This window comes from Oxyura jamaicensis, chromosome 4, assembly GCF_011077185.1.
Source record: "Oxyura jamaicensis isolate SHBP4307 breed ruddy duck chromosome 4, BPBGC_Ojam_1.0, whole genome shotgun sequence".
In the NCBI taxonomy this organism is placed as follows: domain Eukaryota; kingdom Metazoa; phylum Chordata; class Aves; order Anseriformes; family Anatidae; genus Oxyura; species Oxyura jamaicensis.
In genome coordinates, this window is record NC_048896.1 from 43,204,331 (window position 1) to 43,228,854 (window position 24,524).

The 24,524-nt window shown below is 39.0% G+C and overlaps 1 protein-coding gene across 50 annotated transcripts in view; it reads right to left on the reverse strand.

The window, feature by feature from the left end:
* The window catches only part of ANK2 (ankyrin 2), a 351,779-nt gene that overhangs the window by 120,620 nt on the left and 206,635 nt on the right, over nt 1-24,524 (reverse strand). For all 50 annotated transcript variants that reach the window (XM_035325572.1, XM_035325573.1, XM_035325569.1 and 47 more), the window contains 2 exons: nt 16,137-16,235; nt 14,719-14,817 (listed from right to left, as the gene is read on the reverse strand). In XM_035325572.1, the coding sequence (XP_035181463.1) occupies nt 14,719-14,817; nt 16,137-16,235 (198 nt within the window). The remainder of the gene's footprint in view (nt 1-14,718; nt 14,818-16,136; nt 16,236-24,524) is intronic.

Here is a 24,524-nt window from a genome sequence, read left to right on the forward strand (position 1 = left end):
GCCCTTCTTCCTCTTCAAGCTTTATTTATAGTTTAAAATTACCATATTTTTTTCCTTAAAAGCTGGCTTATTGTGGAAATTGCTAGAGCTGCTAAGGTTTATTTGCAAAACTAACTACACCAGACATACTGAGAAGCTTCCCCTGGCAAGGTCAAGCCCAATTTTTTCCGCTGGCAGGGTGAAGTTCGCTTTCTCAGTGAAGAACTGGTTTCAGAGATTCTAATTGCAGTATTCCTGACCTCAACACTTCTGGCTCTTGGCCAGAGACTCCTATTTTAGGAGATTCCCAGTATTACCACTCTCCTTGGCAGAGCTCTGCCCAGTGGGATTGCCTGTTAGCCCTGCTGGAGCTCTTCCTTCTCACTTGTCTTCTGGACCCCAGGACTTCCACGTCTCCTCCCATCTCTGACAGGCTACGATGCATCTGTGTGTCTGCTACACAGCAAGTTTCTTTGTCAGCCAGTCCTGCAGTTAAATGAAAATGCCCACAAGAACAGAAGCATATCCTTTCCTCCATTCTATTTACTTCTTGAATCTAAAATCCCCTTCCCAGTTTCTCATCTTTTAGCTTTGAAGAGCTATATAACAGTACTTGGTTGCTCCGTTCTGCTTTAGAGATAGCTCAAAGCTCTAGAGCTCAGACCTCTGCAAATTAGAAAAAAATAAAATAAAATAAAAAAATCCCTACACTTGTTTCATTACCAAAGTTTTCTATTGAATCCAAAGCATTCCGCTTAATGATGCTTCATGGATGTACTGCAGAAGAGACTGACCTCTCCCCTCTTGCTTTAGTATAGGAAAAGAGACATGGAGGGTTGACTGGGCCTTGAAGGGGAAAAAATACCTGATTTCAATAAATATTTCTTCAGTTTACAATCCCATGTTGTATGAACACATTCTAGAATTGATGTAAAAATACCGACTGTAGCAGATAAATGTGACAGGGAAAAAGGAAAAATGCACTTTCTTTTGGTATTGCTGAAAGCCCGGCTGTGTACTTATACTGTGACTGTATGTTTAGATTTGGTGCATCATCTGAAAAATAGAAATTGATTTTGTAATGATATATAACATTCACTTTCAAACAATGATTTCATCAGAATATTTGTAGTGAGGACAGAGCACTCAGATTTCATTATCCTCAAAAATATATACTGCAAGATGTTTACTGCCGTAATATAAAGTTATTATGAGAAATTAATGCTAAATAAGTAGAGCATATTCCATACTCCATTCTTTCTACTACATTCACTGATTTACTTGCTAATTTGAGAAAATGAGTAGCTCTCAATGATTCTTCAAGCTATTAATGCAAATTGGCGAGTCTTTATATGACTCAGAATTTGTATCGTTAAATTTTGCCCAAGCCCTAATGAAGAACACAGTCTGAAGAAGCAGAGAGATTATTAGAGCATTTAGAAAATCACACAAACAGTTCCACAGCCCGGCTTAGCTGTATTTTAGGGCAGGCTTTCAAGGAATTTCATCCTTTGTGGGCAGTACCAAATGATCAGGAGTACACATCTTCCAAACTGTGTTTAGTAGCCAGTCCCTTTGAGTGTTAGCCTACCCACACTTGTCCATGAAGATGTAGCCTTTAGCATCTATAGAATATAAATATAATATGGCATATATATATCCATATATACCTATATGCATGCTAATGAGGAAAATAAATAGATTAATTTTCCTCCCATTAGTTTGCCTTTTTGAAGATGATATGAGAGTTAGCAACACGTCTTGTGATGTACTAGCTAATATAAACCCAAATGAACATACCTGTTTTACCTCAAAAGCTTCCAAGAACTGTTTAAGTACTGTATTAGAAGATGACCGAGGTTACTGAGGAAGACAAGACAGCTGACATCTAACACAATTATTTACACACAGTAAAATGCTCATTCCTACTTATTCTTCAAGACGTTACTACTAAGCAGAGGGCCAACACAGCAGATTGCCCCACACACACACACCAGTTGCCTCCTCTGCCTCTCCATCTTACCACATGGGCTTTTGGTTCAGGTCATCGTTATCTTATTTCCCCCAACTTTGCTTCACATCAATGAAATGAAAATCGAGGTCACAAATTAAAACTGAAGTAGTTCGTCATTTTCTTGTAACCTTTACTACAATTCTGCAAGTGTACTTCTCAAGCAACACTTAGAAAATATCCTATGCACAACATACTGCACACGTAAAAGCTCAGTTTCCTCTGCGTTACTCTAGAGTTCCCTTCATAGGGTCTGGCACTTGAACTAACCTGAGAGAAGCCTTTGTGAAATTCATTCTACCTTTCTTCCTGTGCCTCCTTCTCTTTCTACTCTTAGCCAGACCCACAATGTAACAGATAGTGCACAAAGGATGAGATATGAATGAGACAAGGGTGAGACAAGCTTCGATTACTCATGAAACAGCACACCCAGATAATGAAATGTTCTGATTAATGGTCTGTACTGGGTCTGGCTGGGATGTTAACTTTCCCTGCAGCAGCCCATACAGTGCTGCGCTCTGCACTTGTAGCTAGAACAGCAGTGGTATCACACCAGTGTTGTGTCTGCTGCTGAGAAGTGCTGGCACAGCATCAGGACTCTCTCTGACCCTCCTAGGGGGTGGGCAAAAAGTGAGAAAGAAACATCACCAGGACAGCTGACCTAAACCAACCAAAGGGATATTCCATACCATATGGAATAGCATTGTACACAGTAAGATCATGATCATTGCTCGAGTCTTTAAATTTCAGTAACTTACAGGCTTTTTCTACTCTTCAAAATATTGCTTAACTTAAACAAAAACGGCAAGACCTTGACTTAAATCTTTATTCAGTGACATACTACTACTCCACCTTGTTTCCTCAGTCTTCCACAGACATTAGACTAAACAAGTGACATCTACATCCCACCTTAGCAGTTAGAAGAAGGTAACTCTACCTTCACTAGCTGCTTCTCTTTCTCTCAGTCTCCAGTAATATCCACGGGACAGGAAATAACCTCTCCAGCAACGGCTGTTCTCCCTTTTCAAGCAGGAAAATGTCATGCATTGGAAAGGACAAGAAATAAGAAACAGGACAAGAGGCAACGGGTACAAACTGGAACACAGGAGGTCCTCTCTGACCATCAGGAAACTTTTTTTTTTTTTTTTTCCTAAGCCTCCTGGACATGGTCCTGGACAGCCTACTCTACGTAGCCCTGCTCGAGCGGGTGTTCTGGACCACATGAATCCTCTTCCAACCTCAGACATTCTGTGATTCAGTGAAAAATCCTCTAACTGTTCAAGCAATTAATTTTAATCCACAAAATATGTGAGTTACAAATAAATCCAACACTGCAAACTGAATTTGGTATACACACCTTGAATAATACCAAGAAATTGGTAGCAAAAACCTTCATGAAAGAATCAACAATATTGGAATTGTGAGAACTTTGTTGTGCATTATGGCCAGAGCATTATTCCCAGCCAGTCTAAAAATATACTCTCCATAAGAGGATTTTATCTTAGCAGGAGAGATTCTCTGCCTAAAAGGGTGAATTAAGGATAGATCAAGGTAACTACTTTAAAAGTCTGTTTTTTTTGTTAGCTTACATCAGAATCCAGAAGTGTGATATGGCAGTAACCCTAAATATTAACGGTATAGTGATATATGCATTAAAAACTTTCAGAATGATTTTCTCATAGTTAGCAACTATACTTAGACTGAGATATTTCAGCAGACTTTCACAAGTTGAAAATATCTAAAACTCCTAGAAAACTACATCACTTTTTTTCTCCAGTAAGCCTGTAGCACCGACCAAGCCTTCAGATCAATGCTACTGATGTGTGACTCGTACTACCTGAGCATTGCTTGCTTTTACCTCTCAATACTTTATCATAAGATCTGTTTGTGTAAAATGTCCCGTTACACGACTCAGATGACAGTTTGATATTTGTCTGTTTGTTCTCCTCAGGTCTCCTAGCATTGAGTTGGGTTCTACTCCCACCATACGGAGAAGAACTGAACCACTACCAGTAAGAAAACAGATCACGCCTTTGAGAAGCGTAATTCAAGGTCCTCTCCTTGTCCTGAGAGAAGTAATTTGCTTCAGCTTCACATCTGGTTCAAACTGAGACATTTGGGAGGAACATGTGCTCTGTTCACCTCTTGTCCTCCTGTACCTTCTAACTGCACTGCTGTGACTGGTATCTGCTGCATGGTTTTGTCCTGAATCCACCTCACAAGAGAGACAGCGAGTAAAAGCATCTTTTGGATACATTAGCAACTAGCTAAATTAAATACTGTGGATATGTTACTGATGAAAGTGCCTTATGTTTTCGGACAGAGTTGATGTTTCAAAATGAGCAGGACACAGCACATTAGTATATATTCAGTTTCTAGGGGTATCTTTTTCTTCATTAACAAAGCTGGTAAGTGCCAGTAAACAGGGTGATGCACAGATTAGATGTAAGCATTTGCAGTCATAGAACTATTCGGTGTAAAGTGGCACAACTGTAAGGGTACAGGAGGCCACTGGATTCTGACCTACTGTAGACTAACTCCCTAACAAGTGTTAGCTCATCATTTTGGTAACAATCCTTGCCTTCAATACACACAGCAGATTCGGAGGCCACTAGGGTCTCACAAACTGTGAAAATTAAAGCTGAGAAAAGCACTTAGGAGAAAGGCTGGAATTACTGGACTTAGAGAGGCTGGTGATTCTGCGTTCTGGGGCCAAGCAGTTAAACAAAAGAAATAATGACAGACCATCTATCTGCTTGAGCTGACAGACCATAAAACTAATTTGTACTAATTAAACAAGTAAAAGGACCTGCAGTGACACAGAAGGATACATAGAAAAAAATAGCACCTCTTCAGCTGTCTCACATTCTCTAGTAATATAAATAGTGCTTTCCACTCTATGCCTACAGCAATGAGATAACTATAAAGCCCATGAATAAAAAAGGTCTGGGTTTATGGTGCTCACCAAGTTGGTTTGTGAGAGATAATGCAGACCCCCAGCTGCGGTGCAGATTCAGGCAATACTAATACATCTGCCACCTGTTGCCTTGCAGTTCCAAGAACCCCTCTCCTGGGAAGTGCATTTTACTGTAAGTCACTTTCTAGCTTATGTGACAAACTTAAAGAGCACAAGCATTCTATTTTAGGGCTTCAAATATCACGATTTTCCCAGCAGGAACAGGAAAGTAACAACAGTCTGAAACACAGCCAGGCAGAAATCAAGATGTTCTGTGCTTTGAAAGTGTCATTTTTACGAAGAGGAAGCCTGTAATAGGAATTGGGCTGATGGGGAATAATGGGAAGAAAATAGATTAGTCATGCACCGGGAAACATAACCTTGATACTGGGCATGGGTTAGGGACCAGCTTAGCTAGGGCGAAGTCTTGCATTTGAATTCTGGGCAGTCATCCAAAACAGCACTTGGGGTTTGCCTTCTATCTGCAGTAAAGTGGAAGCATACATATACAGACATATATTATGTATATGGTTATGGGCTGAAAGGATGACAATATTGCACTAAAATCATAAATAAAGTATTTGCACTTACTGGGTTTTGACTCAGTTATATCTAACACTCTCACAAATAGAAGGGGATAACAAATCCAGTTCCTGTTCTTTACTGTCTCAGATTGCATCATTACAGTTGGGTGAAATGTGGCACGTCGGTCTGGTAAACCCTTACCTTTCCAGCTAATAGGCTCATCTATACAGGCTCCTCAGGTTTGTGTATTTGAAGAACAAATCTTACAGGACACCTCTCCATCATATCATTTGTTGGAAAAAAAACACTATTTGTTTAAATGAAAGTCTTAAGTTCTGATCTGCACCACTGGTACGAGTTTCTTTTATGGAGCTTAAACCAAATAGATTGCAAATTACCAAAACAGATTAAGAGACGTTGTAAACCTTTTCAGTTTGTTTTCAGACTGTGTTGGCTGTGAAACATGTATTACAAGATCTTATACCGCCTCCCTTTGGATCAATGGAATCTACTAGTTAAAGACCGTCAAAGTACAAGGTAGAAATTATGATATTTAAGTAAAACATGTTTTGTTTTGTTTGTTTTTGTTTTGTTTGTTTGTTTGCTTTTTTCTAGAGACGAGCTACCTTTTTACATGTCATACATTATGGCAGGCTATTCATCTAGTTAGCTGTAGTGACAGTAGTGGACAATAGCACTCATTCCAGAAATACAAAACTCGTCAAACTGCACATCTGTAATGTACATATAGATGTACAGGAATCTCCATTTGCTATACACACAATGCAGACTGTGGCTTCTAGAAGGAGGACATTATTCCATGAGAATGTGCATTTTTACTTATTTATATTATTTACTTATTTATATTACATGGCTATTTCTTATGTCGGTTTAAAAAATCTTGAAAATGTGATCCAAGTCTGATGCTGTGATTTCTATTCAAGCAGGTTGAAGATATAAGAGATGATTCTCTGCATTATGATATAGTAAAAATGTTGGTATCACACCACCCCCTTATGTTCCTCCTGAGAAGGACCCCGATACAGGTAAGTAGAATAGGAAAGATTAATTTTCCTGCCTCTTCTAGAAGAAGTTGCCTCAAAAACACCACCACTCCAGCTCCAATACAAAGATAAAGGGCATCATCTTATGATACAGGAAGGGCCTGGACTGCCTTATATTGACCTTATAAATATTAAATCCTCTCACTAATACTGAACAGGCCATCAGTATATAGCAGCTGGTTGAGGGGAGAACGTACTCTCCTTTATTAAGCATTTGTAAAACTGCATCTGGATAACTATGTCCATTTGGGGGCTTATCAGAACAAGGAAAACATGGACAAATTGGAACAAATACAGTGGGGGGCCACCGAGGTAGGTAAGAGGGGTTGAAGTCTGAGACATAAGAGGACACTGAGAGAACTGGGGTTTTGTGAAAGGATGAGAGGCAAAAGATTCAAGATGAAGCAAGAAAAAATTCAAACAGATAAAAAGAAACAATTCCTCACAGGGTGGGTGGTCAAACACTGGAACAGGTTGTGCAGAGAGGCTGAGGGATCTGTCCTTGTAGATACCAAAAAATGGACAGGGCACAGTCCTAAACAAAACCAGCTAACCTCGTCCCTGGGTGTAACTTCAAAGCTGGCCATGCTTTTGGCCCAGGTCGGCAGGGGGAGGGTTGGACCACAAGGTCTCCAAAGTGACTTCCACCCTACATTAATCTATGATCCCATATATATTAGCATTGCTCTATAGGCATTCATTCAACCAAAGGCTAAATACTGTGCTATTGTACACCTGATAATTATTTGATCAATTCAGTGACTTTGGAGACAAAGTCTCAGGTGCGGTTCTGAGATTCTTCTAAGATCTGTACTAAACCTCGCTGTAATAGTTGGGGATCGCCCTTGGCCTATTTTAAACTGTAAACCTAACCCTGACAAGTTCAGTTGTTTTGGGGCCACAACGGGATCCCACAGACTCATATCAAACTGGCTCAGTACCCTCCTTGTTCTTCAAGAGCTCCTGATCCTCAGAACAGGTACTGAAAGCCAACCAGTCCTCTATTTCTAGATCACCACGCTCCTTCTGCTCTGGGTGACATCATAAACTGGGCACCCTCCTAGGACTGTTTTTCCTTTAACAATATGAATTATTAGGGAAATGATAAAGTCCCACATTAATACTCTGATACCAACAATCATTATCTTATGTTTACTCTCTGTTACCCTGTAATTCCCTGCAAATCTGTAAGCACCACTGCTGTCTTGCAACCACAGGCATACTGCTCAAATACACCTCACTGGCTGCCTGAAGTCATACCTCACGATCAAGAATAACTCTTGGTTGTCATTAAGTGATGGTCACTGTAAGAGACAGGCAGCTGAAACCTGGACTAGCTTAAGGGAGGATGAATAACTGTATCTGTTCCTTCATTGTTCTTAACGTATTACTTTTGTTTACGTCTCTCAAAATCCTCATAATCCTCCAGAAGGCAATTCTTACTATTTTTTTCCAGGGAAGGCATAATAGACCTGATCCTTTATTACATTAGTAATGATGAACTGCAACTAAAGTACTCCCCTTGATATACACCAGCTAAGAGTCTGTCTCTCTGAATATACCAATAAAAAACAAAATGCCCTGTTGGTGGGATTAACATTTTTTGTCGTAATAGGTTACCAAATACTCTGCAAAATACAGTCCATTCTGATGGTAAGATTATCTTTACAAACTACAGGCAGAGCAATCCCTGGTAAAGCAAATCCTGGGGCATCCTGATAGAGACAAGCAGATCACTTCTCTGACAATCATCTAAATCCTCCCTTCACCGGTAACACTGAATATGGACATTCAACAAGCTCTCTTATCGCTCATTTTTGGGAAAGCATATTAAGGGTGGAAATTTTGTGCTATTCTAGGGATTGCTTTAATCCAACAAAGAGTCTGGATAAGAATACTCCAGTGGTCACGATGGCTACATCTCCTGTGTTTTTTAACAGGGAACCGGCAATGGTAATGGGGACAAATTTAAACACAAAATATTTCTTGGCTAATGTGTTTGCAACGAGCTTAGAGAAGGATATAGAGGAAAGGAAACCAGAGGGCTTTTAAATAACAAGATCAGCTTGGGGGAGGACTGATTTATCTAATCCTTGCTTTCTGTATCTGGGTCACTTTAAATAATCTGATGATTAAAAGGTAGGCTCATCGTTTTGCCAGGGCCCCTAAATGAAGCAGTGGTCAAAGCACAACCTTAGCAGCTAATAGGGAACACGCTTTCTTCTAAGGTCAAGTGCAGAAGTTCTAAAATTGATGGGAAGTGTTTCTTAGATGACTGCAGGATATGATAGCTCCCTTACAGTTACTGAACAGGAGTGAATTCTATTTCCTTTTGTTGCCTTTTACTCTTCAGCTCTTTGCACCTCAATCACTTGACATTTGTTGAATTGTTTCATATTACGAGGTGCGACTCTTCATATTAGACTGACCTTTTTGGCCTTGCCCGGAACAGAGAAGGTCAGGGTAGATCCATTCCACACGATATGTGTGGTCAGCATATGTCAGCATTATTGCTGCAGGGAACAAGCCTAGACGTAGACTCAGTTATTAAGATTATTGCAGTAGGGACGTCATCACACTTGGGAGACTAATATTCCAGTTCTCAGGCATCTCTGATGCCTATACATAACTCAGATGATACAGTTTGACTTTAAGAGAAACTAACAGAAAAATACTAATTCATCAAAGGGAAGGGTTGGACTGACTAAATTTGGTGACACTTCTTCCACCTGGAAAAAAGACCAAGAATTGACATAAGAATTCATAGTATGTTGCAAAAGTAGACATTCACTGTGAGAACAGTTATGGAGAAGGATTACTGTTCTAATGCACAGGCAAAACCGGTAACAGGTTGTTTGGGGTAAAGAAATTATCTGGCTGTGAAAGGAGGAGACCACTGGGCTGGACAACAGAGAATGTGTGTGGTCAGATCTCTACACGACCAAAAATCATGGTCAAATCGAAAAGAGAAAATGCAGAGATTGATTTCTGACCTGATGAAGCATATCTAGATCTGCTCACTGAACCATGAGCAGAATCAACCAAGTGGATGTCTTACAGATATTCATTAAATATATTTTTTCAAGAAATATTTGTAGCAAAAGGCAACTAACTGAGCCAAACAATTGTGCACTGGTCAAGTTCTATGTAGAGGTCTCCTGAAAAGGACCAGTAACTTCTGCATCTCTTCAGCCATTTCTGGGTTTGCCCTCATTTCAGCATTTGTCTGAAACATACTGAGGGAAGATGTCAGCTCTCAAATGATATGCACACAGGTGAAAGTGGAGTCATTCAATTAGTAATCACTGTGCAATTAGGCTTTGTATCAAAATAGAAATTACTTTTCTAAAAATAGGTGGTGATGACGTATTAGCTCAAAAGGAACAGATTTCTAAAAAGATAGGAAGAGGAACAAAATAACAGTTCTGAAGGCCAACAGAAAACTGAAGGGCAAAGCAAAGCAATCTAATAAAAACCAAAATCCATAAAATCAAAGTCCTGAATGTTTAACAGCCTCAAATAGCACAGATGGGGTTTGTAATCTCAGTGGTTGCAATGTTTTTAATAGCCTTTTCTGAGATAACTCTGTTATTTCATTGTTGCAAGGAACAGGGGAATCAGTGTGACATTTGAGATGTTACTTCTGGTAAGTTTTGATAAAGGCCAGTGTTTTTATGTAATTTAACTGTAAAAAGAAAAAGAAAATTGCAAGCTAAAGAAACTAGTGTTTAGAATGCTCGCTTATCCATCAGTTCATAATCAGAGAAGAAATTTTGTCACTATGGCAAATTCTCATCACTGGACATGGGAATGACCTTGACAGATACCAAGTTCCTTAAAGAGGAAGTTATGAAGCAATCTGAGTATCTTCACTGGCATTAAATCATTACCACCAAATGGCATTTAGCAGGGGCCTAAAAAAAATAAAGTGTGAAATAGCAGAGATACCAAGGAAAGGATGTAATGCACCCTCAATACCAACAACTGTTCCTAAAAGATTTGAGAGTGACAATATAGCACCTATTTTTAAAAATGGAATTGAGATAAAATCTAGGAAAGAGAAACTGAGCATTTCAGTCATCATTTCTATTTTTTTAAATAAATTTTGCCTTTAACTTGTATTTTTGCTCATTTCAGAACTTCTTAATTAAACCTGGTAAGATTAATTTTTTCTCTTATTCTTTTTATCAATGCCATATTGCTTGACAAAAAACAAAAATGGTATTTGAGTATTCACATTCTCTTCAGGCATTCTCTTTTCCTTTTTCCGTATAACTTCATATTTATCTCTTTCAACCAGCTGTAGTTACATAGGCTTGACTCTCATCATAAATCAAACGTCCGTTCTTCATTAACACTGAAGTCTGTTTTTCTTTTTTTTTTTTTTTTAGCTTATTTATTGCCTATGATGAATGTGATTCTTGAGCATGGAAATCCAATCTTGAGCAGAAAGGCAGCATTCATTATCCTCATAGAGCATAAAGACAGAGAAATAACTTTTAAATCTAATCTTCCACAGGAAGTCTCTGGCAAATCAGTATTAGAACCAAATTCTTAGAAGCCTGCTCAGAGCGCTGACCAAAAACATACATCCTTTCCACCCATCCCATAGGCAACATCTATTCATTCGTATTCCAATTTTTAGCTACCTGGGAACTCGTGTGTGAAAGGACAGACGCACAAGTACTACTCAAAATGCTGAATACTATCAACAGATAATACCCAAGTGCATCCATCCAACATTTACCAAGAAGAAGACAGATCTAGGTAGGTCATTCACCTCTTTCTCTGTGTGCAGTTGTTTACTGTTGGGCTGTTGACAGTGCTATGTCCAGGAAACTGTATGATGCAATGGCCCCTACGTGGGGACATCTTCCACTGGCAATTCCCCCCTCAGCAGCAGCAAGAGGTGTTGAACTCCTCATCCCACCTGATCTCACCGACCTAGACTGCTCCTACAGGGACTAGGGGTGGGAAGACCTGGCCAGGAAGGCTCAACACAGAAACTGGCTGCTGCTGAAAGGGACCTCAGGCAGGCTGCCACTACCCATATAGGCCTTTTACACCTTTCATGGCGGCAGCAGCAGCTCTGTCAGGGTAATTGTGGCTGTCTGTGGCAGGCACGGAAGGAGCTATAATCAAGCAGCTGTAATCTATCTCCTCAGCAAAAGGGTAGCAGGCTAGAAGGACACAACCAAAAGCCAGCAGCTGGATCACACTGCATTAAGGACTCACCCTCCAATTCAAGTGAATGAGACTTTTTAAATGAAGGCAACGTGCCACAAATCCAGTGCAGATATATCACAGCAGTTTGAATTTGTTCTGTCTGGAGGCAACCAGTGAGCAGCAGTGGGGAAAATCCCTTCCATCAGATGACACCACACTTGTACAGGCCCTCTACTGCTATCTGCGTCATCCACCAGCAGCTATGAGGTGCACAGGTTAAACAGCAAATACTGAGGTGCCAGCAGTGTTCATTAGTTTCATCCAGACACACAGCAAGACGTTGCACAATCTGAACCAGGAGTCTCACCAGAACTCCCACATTACCACTCTACATATACTTCTCCTGGCAGAGAAAAATCATCAACTACCAGAGATGGTAAAGCTCTACCAGGACTCTATGAATTTACAGTGGTGGGCAAAAAACCCATGTTACGTAAAGCTGAATAACTTGCTTTAAATGCTATGACTCTTTATTTTAAAAATAAAATGATTTTGTAAACACTAATCAAAGTCCTTCATTTCATCTTTGTTCATTAATGCCAAGTCTACACTTGCCTTTTGGGGTTTGCCTTAGGAGTGCATTCTTTCACGTCTAAATATGTCCCCACTTGCAAACGTTTTGTGGACTATCTTCATAACGTTGCATCCCTCCCCCATTATTCTGAAAACTAACTCCTGACAGATAGATACAGATTTCAGCAGGCAGGAAACAAGTGTTTATGCCAGGTTGCCGACTGCCATCTTCTAAATGCCTGTTGTTATCTGTTGAATCGATCCCACTTGGATGGTAACTGAAGTACCAATGCTACTGTTAACAGGTCTGCACACATTACACAGAACATTCACTGCTAACAATAAATGTGTTTAAAAACTAGAATAGCATATAAAAAATAGTATCTGTGAAATTAACTTCCAATTCTGTCAGAATGTGTTTTTCACATTCAGGAAATTTTATTTCTTTTTCAAGCATAAAGAAAAGTATTTATGAGGGATGATGCTTCATGAAAGTATCATTTTTACCTTTACTTCTCTTACTATGCTCAAAATCCTAATATTAAATATATCAGTTCATCTTCTTATACAATGAGAAGGATGAAAAATGAATGCAGAAATCTTTCAATAAGTTCATTAAGAAAGTAGTTTCCTAAATTTTTTAGCAATGGAATTACAGCATTCCTTATCTTTAATGTAAGTAGAGGATGGAGAATAAGTGACCAACAGTTGTCCCGAGAGAGCTCTTTAACCACAGTTTTGGGGCAAAACGCAAAATTAAGAATAAAAAGTCAAAGAATCTTGGACTGAAGGCATCTTAAAGAACTTTTCAATTTCTTTCTATCGTCATAAAATGTAAAGACAGTACAGACAGACCTGTTTGTTTTATAGTCCTATTGATTCATCTCTTGGCCTCCATTTACTTTATACCATCCATCTTATGATGACAGCAAACAGAAAAAAGAAAAAAGCAGGTTCCCAGGTCTGGGCCAGCAAGATGTGAAGGTGGTCAGACTTAGGATGGACTCTGACAAATCAAATCCTTTCACAAACTTGGCTGTGTTCCTACTGATAAGAGAAAGCTCTACAGAACAGGACTGAGAAAAGCATCTCACACAAGCCCAGCTACGTTTCCTCAATTTCTTTTCAACCAAGGTAGTTTCAAACTACAGCATTTAATCACATCGCTCTCTTGTTTTGCTCATGTATCCCAGAAAGATTAAGCTAAGGGTCATTATTTTGTCTATAGACAGTAAGTGCTAGGAAAATTCAATTTGAAATTAATCTACCCCTGAAGCGTGACTTCTTTTCCTCCTTGTCATAGCTTACACCATTACTGCAAAAATGGTATTTGCAGTCATTGAATGACGCACTTGAACTCAACTGGAACACTGTTAGCTCAATGATTTATTTCTGAGAATGTCACAAGCAGACAAGATGAGTTACAGAGATGTTGCTGGAATAAAGATGGCAGCTTCTGCATCATATATAGTCCTCATCTGTACCATACGTCCTGTTCTCCATAGCTACAGACAATTGCCATAGTTAAAAAGGAAGAATTTACAAACATTAACCAAATAATTTATTTGATAAATTGTTCCTAATCCTCAATAGAGGAAATAGTGTGCATCTTAAATATGCATCAGGATAACTTGGCCAATTGCTCCGCAGTGATAATAGTGTGTCTGTTCAGGAGGGTTGAGGAGATGGGAACAGTTAGCTCAGAAAACAAACCATCATCTAGCTCCTTTGCAGTGTGTTGTTCACTGCAAATCGAGCACATGTTGTTTACAGCTCTGAAATCACAGCAGGGAGGCAGCTGCTGCTACAGCCTTGACCAAACTGGAGAGAGAAGAACTGGCTATCAGTCAGTCTTGGCAACATCACCACCTTCTCTGGTACATTTTGGAAGAATAGACAAGCTTCATGTCACTGGAAATAACAGGGCTCTGTTTACAGTTGGTTTGCCCACCAGGACAAGGTGCACTTCCCAAATTCAAATGTACATTCCTTTTGATTGAAACTTTTGACTGAAATTCTATCTTATCCCAGAAAGAATGAGTTCAGAAGCCTGAGTAAGTTATCTGCAAATGTCTAGCCCACAAATAACCATGTAAAACAATTTTATAAATCAAGTCTGAGAATTTATGTTCCTCACTACGGCACACCAAATATAAGGAAAACATATGATGTAATATGTCTTTGCAGGATAATCACTTTGCAGGATTTCTGAAACAAATAATTTATTGTTAAGAGTTTTCAGTCAACAAAAATGTGAGTTTATATATCACACAGTGAGTACTTAACTTCATTTTGTTATTTACTTTTATTTTACTTACTTACAGGAAACACCAGGTCAGGTATGGCATCAAAAGAGTTTGGAATCACACCGCCTAGCACCTCAGACCTACTTCATTAAATTTCACCAAATAACTTTTAGAAGAAAGAGGAAAATAGCATCATACCTGAGACTGTGCATTAATATTGGCTCCTTCCTTAACCAGAACTTTGACAACTTCAGCTTGTCCTGCTAAGGATGCAATGTGTAGGGCTGTATTCCCTTTCTGTTATAAAGAGGTAAAAAACAAAAGACATTTCTTTCTTTAAGAATCATTTTAACCAGCAGTTCTTTCATAATATCCAGCATGCAGTCCTTAAATTTTTAAGTACAGTTTTACCTTACATTTTCATGATGTTCCATAACCATCAAAGGGATAGAACTGGTAGTAGTAACCATGAAGATTTCTTCTGTGGTTGTTCAACACTTACACCCCAACATAACTTTTGAGTGAAATTACAGAATTTGATTTGGGTTTGGAACAAACTTCTAGATAAAGTATAATATGGGCTAACAGGTTTTTTTTAATTCAGCTCTAGAGATCATGCCCTGTAGAATGCAGCTGAGAGGAGTCTAGGAATCCTAACATTCAAGCTGTGAATCACGTGTAAAATGAGATTTCCTAGTACAAGGCCCAAAAGGAGGATATAACTTAAGTGACAGAAACCAATCTTTTAGAAGTGGAAGATAAACCTTTTTTTTTTTTTTTCCTGTTCTCTAATCTGCATAAAATTAAAAAGCATATTTTTGAAAGTTGTTAACTTCAAGTTAAGAGACGCAGTGCATAATAAAAAACATCTCTGGAAAACAGCAGCAGTGTGGTAGACGGCTGCTTTTGTAAGAGTCTTGTATTTTTTCCAGGCCAGTCTCCCATCCCCAGCTTTTTAAATTACTTTATTGAACAATCAAGACCAAGTGCCTAAGGCTCATAAAAGCAAAGCAAAACCCCAAAGTCCCATCTGGAAGCTGGTAGTTCTATCAGCAGCTTCACTGAGGGGTGACTTAAAGATGTTTTTGAAGGAAGGAGGAAACTGCTGTTTCTCTATCAGTGACAGAAATAACAAGTTCAGCAAGAAGCACTTTGAGCTGATAACCAAGTGCCAACCTTGATGGAGGTCCTGTACATCAGCAATCATAAAAAAAGAATCCCACAGGGACACAGTGGCAGTAACTTAATGCAAAGACTGGGCATGTATCTCTGGATACGATATATTCACTTACCAATTTTCACAGATTTGAAAAAATCTACTGTTTTCAGCTATATTCACTCAAGTGTCATTGGAAATAATAAATTTGGCATCACTTTTTTTAAAAAAAATTCTTCCCCTGCAAACAGATTGTATTAGTAATCTTCCCCATTTCAATTAGAACTGACAAGCGTCAGCCAAGAACTTAGACACAGACCATAATGGAAACAGCACGGTAAATATCAATGAAGTATTTATATTATCATCTTATTTTGTACTTTAATATTTTTTTCTAAATTTCTCCCATGTATTCGAGTTACTCTTTTTGTGAATAGACTTACAAACTTGTGTGAATTACCTTAGTGGCAGAATCCACAGCCGACCCTCTTTCCAGTAATTCTTGTACCAGTCCCACATGGCCTTCTTTAGCTGCCAGGTGCAGAGCATTGAGTCCATTCTGTAAGCACAAGGCCCATATCAGTTACAAATATCAGTTCTGAAGATACATGTTCCTACCTTACCCTGGTATAAGAAGAAGATTAGTAGCTGGAATACTGTTACATCTGCTAGCTGACTGTCTACATAATTCAGATATTTTTGACTTGGCTAGTTGAGCCAAGGCGCGGTGTGACAAAGCTTCTCATAGCAACAGACATCAAAACAAACCATATTTTCAGCCAGCAAATTCTCCTAAGAGATTCCTTCCTCTCTTATAGTTCCACATTTCCCCGGACCACTACACCTTGGGAGCCCATTATTTCAAAATTTGAGTGCACATCTACCTTATACTTACTGTAATTTTATCTATCCCTACTGAGGTATTATCATCACTGAGAAATCACTAGACTTAGACAAATTTACACAGGACGTGTCTCTTGAATTAGGATACTCCCGGGCTGATGTAGCTCTCCCAGGGGAGAGTCCTGAACCCTGGACTCTCCCCTCTTTTCTCTGGAATTACTGGTATCAGTCAGAAGACCACTCACACAAGTCGATCAGAACAGGATTATATGTGGCTTGCAAGGTGTATTGGTCTTTGACTTAGCACATCTGCTGGTTTCCGATGAGCAGGTCTTCACTAAACATTGCGGATTTGTAACCTCATTCAAAAAGGACAAGAACATGATTGAAATGAGCACTAGGATTTTCAGAGGAAAAAATCTAATAAAATTAACACTTAAATCCCTCTCATATCAAATAGGATACTTTATCTCCTATAAATTTCAGCTATGGAAACTGTATCTTCCTCTTCCTATTAACTCTATTCCAGCAGGGAAAAATATAAAATGGCAGTCTATTGTAACAGAATTGCCAACCTATTTTTCACAATCCTGTGTTATTTTTCACAGTACATCAGGCAGGTGACAGATACTGCCATTGCCCTCAAGCACTTTGCTGTTTCCATATTGCAAGCATCACAAGCGGTGCTCAGGTATCTGAGTAACCTGCAGCAAGTTGAGCACTCTAGCTTTTATCACTTGTCTCACAGTAGTTGGTAGTCATTTAAATTATGAAATCAACAAGCAGCTTTCTAGTCTTTTATTTGCCCATCCTCAGAGGCAGCTTGAGCTCGTAATTCCTGGTGGGATTTTGAAGCACTTAGCACTTCACAGGAGGCATTTAATGGGAGTGGGTCCAATGGCTGCAGACACTCCAATCCAGATGCGTTTCTGAAGTAAATCTATTTAATTCTACATTCATGCAACACGGACAGATTTTGTGGTCAAATTCAGAAGTGCAGCTGTGAGGAAAGCAAAGGAGCTGAAGGAAGGCTACATTCACAAGCTGCCAAAAGGCAAAGAATACCCTTATGCAGCCTGGTAGCTCGGAAATGTTACTGGGAAAAGTGGTTTCAAATCCCATTATGGGGGTGAAGCAGCAGTAACCAGATCCTTCTTACTCCAGAGGAACAGCCCTACCGCAGCACTGCAGAGTCCAAGGCTGGCAACAGTGCCATGTCTGGGATCAAGAATATATTTCAAGTCAAAATTTATGTGGTGAGGTTGACCATAACCATCAGGATGACTAGGACTTTTTTTTGCAAGCTGAAAACATTTCAGGCAGCTCTGATCTTCCTTGTTTTTAATCTCAGATGAGAATAAAATAACCACAACTACTACCTACAGCAGTTTCAAGTTTTGAAATAGTATTTTGTGAGGAAACACACAGCGCCCTTCTCGTTGCTTGAAAACAATGAGCTGTTCCCATATCTAATCTAGTAAATTCAGTCCTCAACACTTCCTATGAGAGTATGAACAGCAACTTTGACTCCTTACAGTTGGACACAGCTGATGCATTTCTGTGGTCTGTATCAGCCTTCTTTCACTCTTTGCAGGCAGACTGATTTCCACAAATGACAGCACAGAAACTGAAACACCGCATGGCCGACACAAGTTATGTGCACTCTCACACCTCTGGCTGCAGGAAGTTCAGAACGAGCTGCTGCCTTGCATTAACGTGCAGCAGACTGTGGGGAAAGGAAAGCTTGTCCTGGTGCTAAACCAGAAGAAAACTCTTGAAATATCTGTATTTGTACCTGAGAGAGGTACCTAATGCCACCACATTAAGTAACTGAAAGCTAATGCTGCCGAACAGATTAGGTTTCTTTGCAATATTACTTATCATATTTATTAAAACATAAGCAAAATGAATACAATGAGGTCTAGTAAAAAGGCTACAGAAACAAACTACAGCATAAACAGTTCCTACGGTATGCATTCAAATTCTGCAATTACTTAAACCAAGCAGCAGCAGAAGCAAGCATTGCACTTTGAATGTTAAGGGCCAGCACGACTGAAGCCTTAAAGCAAGCTTTGTTCCTCCATAATCAGCACCAATGCTGTAATTATTTCCCAGCCCACAAGGCCGATCCCTGCTACTTATGATGATGGAAGCTCAGATTTAATCAATGCAACTCCTCCGTTCCTGTCAGCCACATTCTTGTACTGCAGAAAAACAAAGGTTTCTGACACTTCCCTTTTCTCTCCTATGCCTACCAAAAAGTTGTGGGTGGGGGAGAGATGAAGTTAGTCGTCTGCTAAGCAAAACCATACAGCGTTTGGGCTGCTCCTCCCAACAACGCAGACATATACCATAACTTATTTTTTTTTTTTTTTTTTTTCCCCAAGAGGCTCATTTGTAATTCTAACTCTCCTAAAAGAACATAATACTAAACCTCACAAGCTTGGCTGTTCAGGTGTTTCCCTGCAGAGCCTGATTCCCTCAGTCCTTTTTCTCCTCTGCCACCATGGTAGAGGTTTTGGCATTTTGCATCCCATGGAGTGCTACGAGCGTGCACGCATACCACTACTGCTCACAGCACTTCTGGTGTTACCCTACATATTTGCACCAGAAAAGCCTCCAAATTTCTTGTGAACTCCAGGGAAAATCGCCAAACTTTTCTAATCCATCCGAATTTCAGTTGCTTTCTTTTCTGGAAGACTGGCACCAGGTATCACTGCTGTCGTCTGAAAATTACCTGAGGAAGTCCATGGTACTTTCGCCTTTGAACTGAGCTGCAGCAGGACCAGACCCTCACTGAATGGATGTTCTTCAGGACACTGCCTGGTGCAATTACTCCTCCAGGCACAGCACTCAGATTGCTGTTGCATCCAGCAGCACTAATAGCTTATACTATTCCTGTCTAACCCAAAGCAAACTGACCCCACAGAAAGGTGACTTCTTGGCAGAGCACCAGAGCAATCTACAGTTCAAGGAACGTTTAAAATCAGCACTGGTACCAGAAGAAATGCTTCTGCTTCTCCTGTATCTTGCTGTTACATACTTCAGAACATTAGGAAGCAAGAATGTCTATTAACAAAAGTAACTCTCTACTTTACACTACAAGTCTGACCCTGTATAATTCTCCGTGATTTTGAAGGAAGTTTGGATGTGGCACTATTCAGACGGTGTTGCAGTTTCTAATCATCCCTGCCTTTGCAACACGAAGTCAGAATGACATTTATGAAACTTATAGAACAAGCATCATGAAAGTCAATAAAAATGAAAAAATTAAATTTGACTTTTGAATATTTTGACATTTTCTTGAAGCATGAAATATAATGCACTTCCATCAAGTTGCTGCCATTGATGTGTTCACTGGCTTACACATCTGCTAACAGGCCAAAAGCAAACCATAATTTACAAACACAATTAAAGTTAAAAAGTATTTTTTTTAATTAAAAGCTCTGCATGGTTGCGCTAACTTCTGTACATGTTTCAACAACTTCTTACAGAGTTGAGGGCATCTGAGCTCACCAGCTCAGACTAAAGACAGCATCGCAGTCTTTGTGAAAGTCAAATACTTTTCTCCATCTCTTTAAGATATTGGCCTAAGGTTGCTGCAAATAGTCTCCTTTGAAAAAATCTCTCAGGCAACTCAAAAGTGCATGTGGTCAGGCTCTTTTCTAGAAGGGTTTGGGAGAGGGCACGTTGGAGAACTGCACATGGATTTCTCCACTCAAAAAGTCTTTTGAAGTTTTTTTTTTCCCAAAGTATCACAAAAAAATAAAAGAGAGGGTGGCAAAAGAAGAAAAAATAATTTCAGATTATGAAAATTCTCCCTTTATGTTGCTTTGTAGCTTATGAATTAATGAAAATGAATTAACCTACTGAGTTACCAACAAGTGATGCTGTCGACCTCATTATGACTGGAGTGCTACTTCAGTCTATAGTTAGCACTACTAGGAGTGTTAGCTGCTAAATGAGGGAGTAATTAATAGCTGGTGCTCTGTCTCACTGAGACTCAAGCAATAAAGACACCAACCAAACTATGAAGAAAACATCAAAATGAGAGCAAAAGCCAAACAGACCTAAGTTTTAAAAGCCTTGGAGCTGAAGACCCCTCCAGAATACCTACCATTTGAGCCCTCTTCTCTTCAGACTTTGCATTCATTCCTTGTGAGTGCAGAACACTTAATCAAAACAAATGTCAGAAGTCCATCATGCATTTTTCCTTTCACAAAACTCATTTTTAATACTGTGAAAACTGACAAACCTCAACGACAAGGCAGGGAAACAATACTGTAAGTTGCATTTTGGACTACCAATTCTCTTTCAAAACACAGCAAACTGCTGATGAACCCTTAGACTTGCGGGTCTGATTTCTGTTAGAGCTTGGAGCTCCCAAAGTAAAAGGGCTTTATAAATGCATACTATAAAAGTACAGTTCATTTTCCTAGCCAACATTATGAGGGTTGATTCATATACTTCAGAAGCAAGTTGGTTTTTCTTGCTACATTAACGAGAAATAACAGCCATGTCTTAAAATACCTAGGTTCATAAAATATAGAAAATAGCCTTAAAGGAATAATATTTCTAATGCTTATCAGTTTTTCAACCTATAAAATGCTAATTATTAGATTTTTTTTTTTAAAGGGACTATTTAAAGGCAGGTAATTTTGCCCACAGACATTTCTAAATCTCTCCAGAAATAAAGAAATATCAATGATTTATGATTTTCAGAACAGATAATTGTGCTTGAATTCAGATTAAAGGGAAAATTCCATAATAATTTAACTTGACATGAGCTGAAGGAGGCATTCAACAAAACATAATTATGTAACAACTAATCCCTGCATTTAATATACTCAGAAACATTAAATTCCATCAGATTTTGGAAACAATTAAACTAGGGAAGTATTTTTATCATCTATAAAGATAGCTCTGTGAAAATTTAGGAACTGATAAACAACTGCTAAAACTGAAGAAAGCATTTTCTTGTGTTACCTCTGTTCAGTAAAGCTTATTCTTAACATTAATTATTGTTTACTGAATTGTCATCTAATCTAAAAATAGCATTATACTGAGAAAAAAAATGCACATATGAGGCTTCAAGTTTTAAAGACTATGCAGATACCTCACTCTTTTAAAACAAATTACATTTCCTATGTTTTGCAGAGTGTGTTAGGTTTTCCCCTTAGACTGCTGGGACAAAACCTAGAGACACCCCACTCCAACCCCTTGAAGGAGGAGGAATAACTGAGGCTTCAGCAGCAGCTGCCATGCCTTATTCCCTACCCTCTAGAAGAAAAGTATGCTTCCAGTCCTAATAAAATTAAAACACACCAGTGATGCTTACTTATTCAATGGAAGGTGGTGGTCTTAGTTACTGAAAGCTAAGTGAACCCACTTCAGACAGCTTTGTGAGCAATTTCTTGTAATTTCTAGAGCTGGAGTTTGCAAGAAGCTAAAATGGCTGTATGAGCTCAATGGATGGCAAAGGCTAAGAAATCATACTCTCTAGCCCTTACGATATAGGAGTTCATTCTTTGTGCTTGGGAAGCCCCGGAGCATAATCCATATCCGCAGTGAAACAGATTATCCAGTACACAGAGGAAAGCTTTTCCTAGCTTCCCAGGGCTCAGGCATTCCAAACATTAATTTTATTTATAGGTCTGAAGGGATTATTTTAATATTTCCATTTTGTACTGCTTGTCAAAAGCTCAAAAGACTTCACATAGTGTAGAAAATTCCTGAGCCAACCTAGATGTTGGGTAATATTAACTATTGAATAATATAAGATTTTACTTTTTTTTTGCACACCAGTCATCCTTTTTTTTTTTTTTCTTACCCTGATAAACACAGGTATAAAACCAGTTTTGATCTTAACCACAATGCAAAACCACAGATTCTGAAAGTTAGCGGTGGTAACATCATCTGTCATCCAGGAATGCTTTATCTTTTCAGATATTAATTCTATCTTATCAGATATCATTCTTTATAAGAAATTATGCAACATCTATTCTTTTGCATTTACATATTGTGCTTGCATTTATCTGGCTCTGATTTCACCTATAAGGTATCAATGTATAAGAAGCCACTGCTTTGCACAATATTGTTAACATACCCTTACAAAAGAGGAACTTTGCTAGCCAGTTGCAGAAGGGAGCTACTTTTCAAAGAAGATGAATCTACAGCAACCCTAGTCTTGCTCTGCTCTAAGCAAGCAAGCGAAAATCAACACTAGAAAAAACTAAAAAACTTTTGATGTTTCCACGTGTTAAATATTCTCTGTCCTGAGGGTGGGTCTTTTTGTTAATGTTGCTGTTTATTGCTAAGACTTAAAATGTATTGGACGTATTAAAAATATTTGTGAGAAGTACTTCTGAGAGAAGAGCAGAAGAACTCAGGTCTAGATTTAATCTCTCCTAACTCTCCTTGAAGTTCACCAGCTTCGGTCCCCTGTAGCAAGTGTTTTCTTGACAGGTGGTCCTTTAATTAAACTTTCTTCTAGATAGTAAGAAAAGATTGTCTCTGTATGTTTTCAATAAGGAGCACGCATAAAGTCCCAGTTCTTCTCCTGCTCATCATTAAATTATTTGACACAGACAGCAAACTGTACCTCTCTCACTTTTATATCCTAACTTCCATTTGACATATGCCTGCTGTAATAATCTGCAGCTTTTCCTCAGCAAGGAAGATAATGTCTCAAAATATTTTAGATCATTTCATTTCTCATTCTTCCATCTACTCTTTTGCAGAAATGAACAGTGTCCACAAGTGGGGGCTTTTTGAGTTAGTTTTGACATTTCACCATCATAGCCAGCATTATCTGATATTCTCCAACAGCATTATTTTTTTTTAAGGGAAACTTTTTCTAAGCCCGAATGTCAGCACTTATCAGAAAGGGGCAAGGACTTTTACTGAGGATTTCTTGGTGGTATACATAAAATTTTGGATAATATAAAGCTCCAGTGCAGGAAAACAACCTTCTTCAGACTAGCAGCAAGCTGCATTCTTAAATTAAATTAATTAGGATTTAAACGTAGTTTTAAAATGAACGTGTAAGTAATTTACCAGAGAATTAAGGATCTAAAGAATTTGAGAATACAAAAAAACTTTCACATTCTCAAATAAAAACAATTAAAAAAAGGTATCCCCCCGCCCCAGACTGCTGTCAGCACAGCCTACATGCGGTCTGTACAAGGCCTCCCTAGAGCAGGCTGGGCACGCCACACTAGGCCCCACCTGCCCCTAGGCCTTCTCCGGGGCCCGTGCGGAGCACCAGGTCCCAAAGACATGGCTTCTGCTCATTCTTTTCTGGGTGAAACCTCCTGAAACAACACAAATTTGGTTCCATGGGCAATTAAAGAACAATTGTATTTCTTGTTTGTTTGTTTGTGTCCTTTAGCATGGTGCCATGAGTAAGCTGTGCACAACACGGTGGACAGCCTGGAGCAAGGCCTTTGGGACTGAGGTTTGCTTGGGTAGTAGTGGAGAACCACAGGGTGTTCCAATAACTTAGTACTGGGACACGGTATTTCAAATTGGAACATAACATGATGCAGTAGCATGTTCAGCCCTTTCCTTGGCTCCCAAACTTTCCCTGAATAAATGCTTTTTACCAGGTGAATGCTTCCTCTTTACAGCTCTTCACTGTTGGGGTAAAACAGAATAAATTGTGCTGTCAACACGTTCAACCTGATGCTGTAGGCTATGAACATAAACATTCTCTGAAGTTTCTGTTCACCTGGGGCACTGAAATTTTAGTCCATCTCATGAGGCATGAGTTACAAAGTAGAGCTAATATGAAATTTCTACTGAATGATTTACTCATTTTCATGTTATTTAAAAACAATATTTAGAAGCAATTTTACTTCCCAAATTTCTAGGCATTATGCAGTTTGTGGTCATTTTGATCAAATCTGGCTTTTAGTTAGGAGAAATGTGTTCACCATAAAGCTTGAGTTCTCAAATCCCCATTCAAAGACATGCCATTGACTTCACTCAAATGTCAAGACATTAT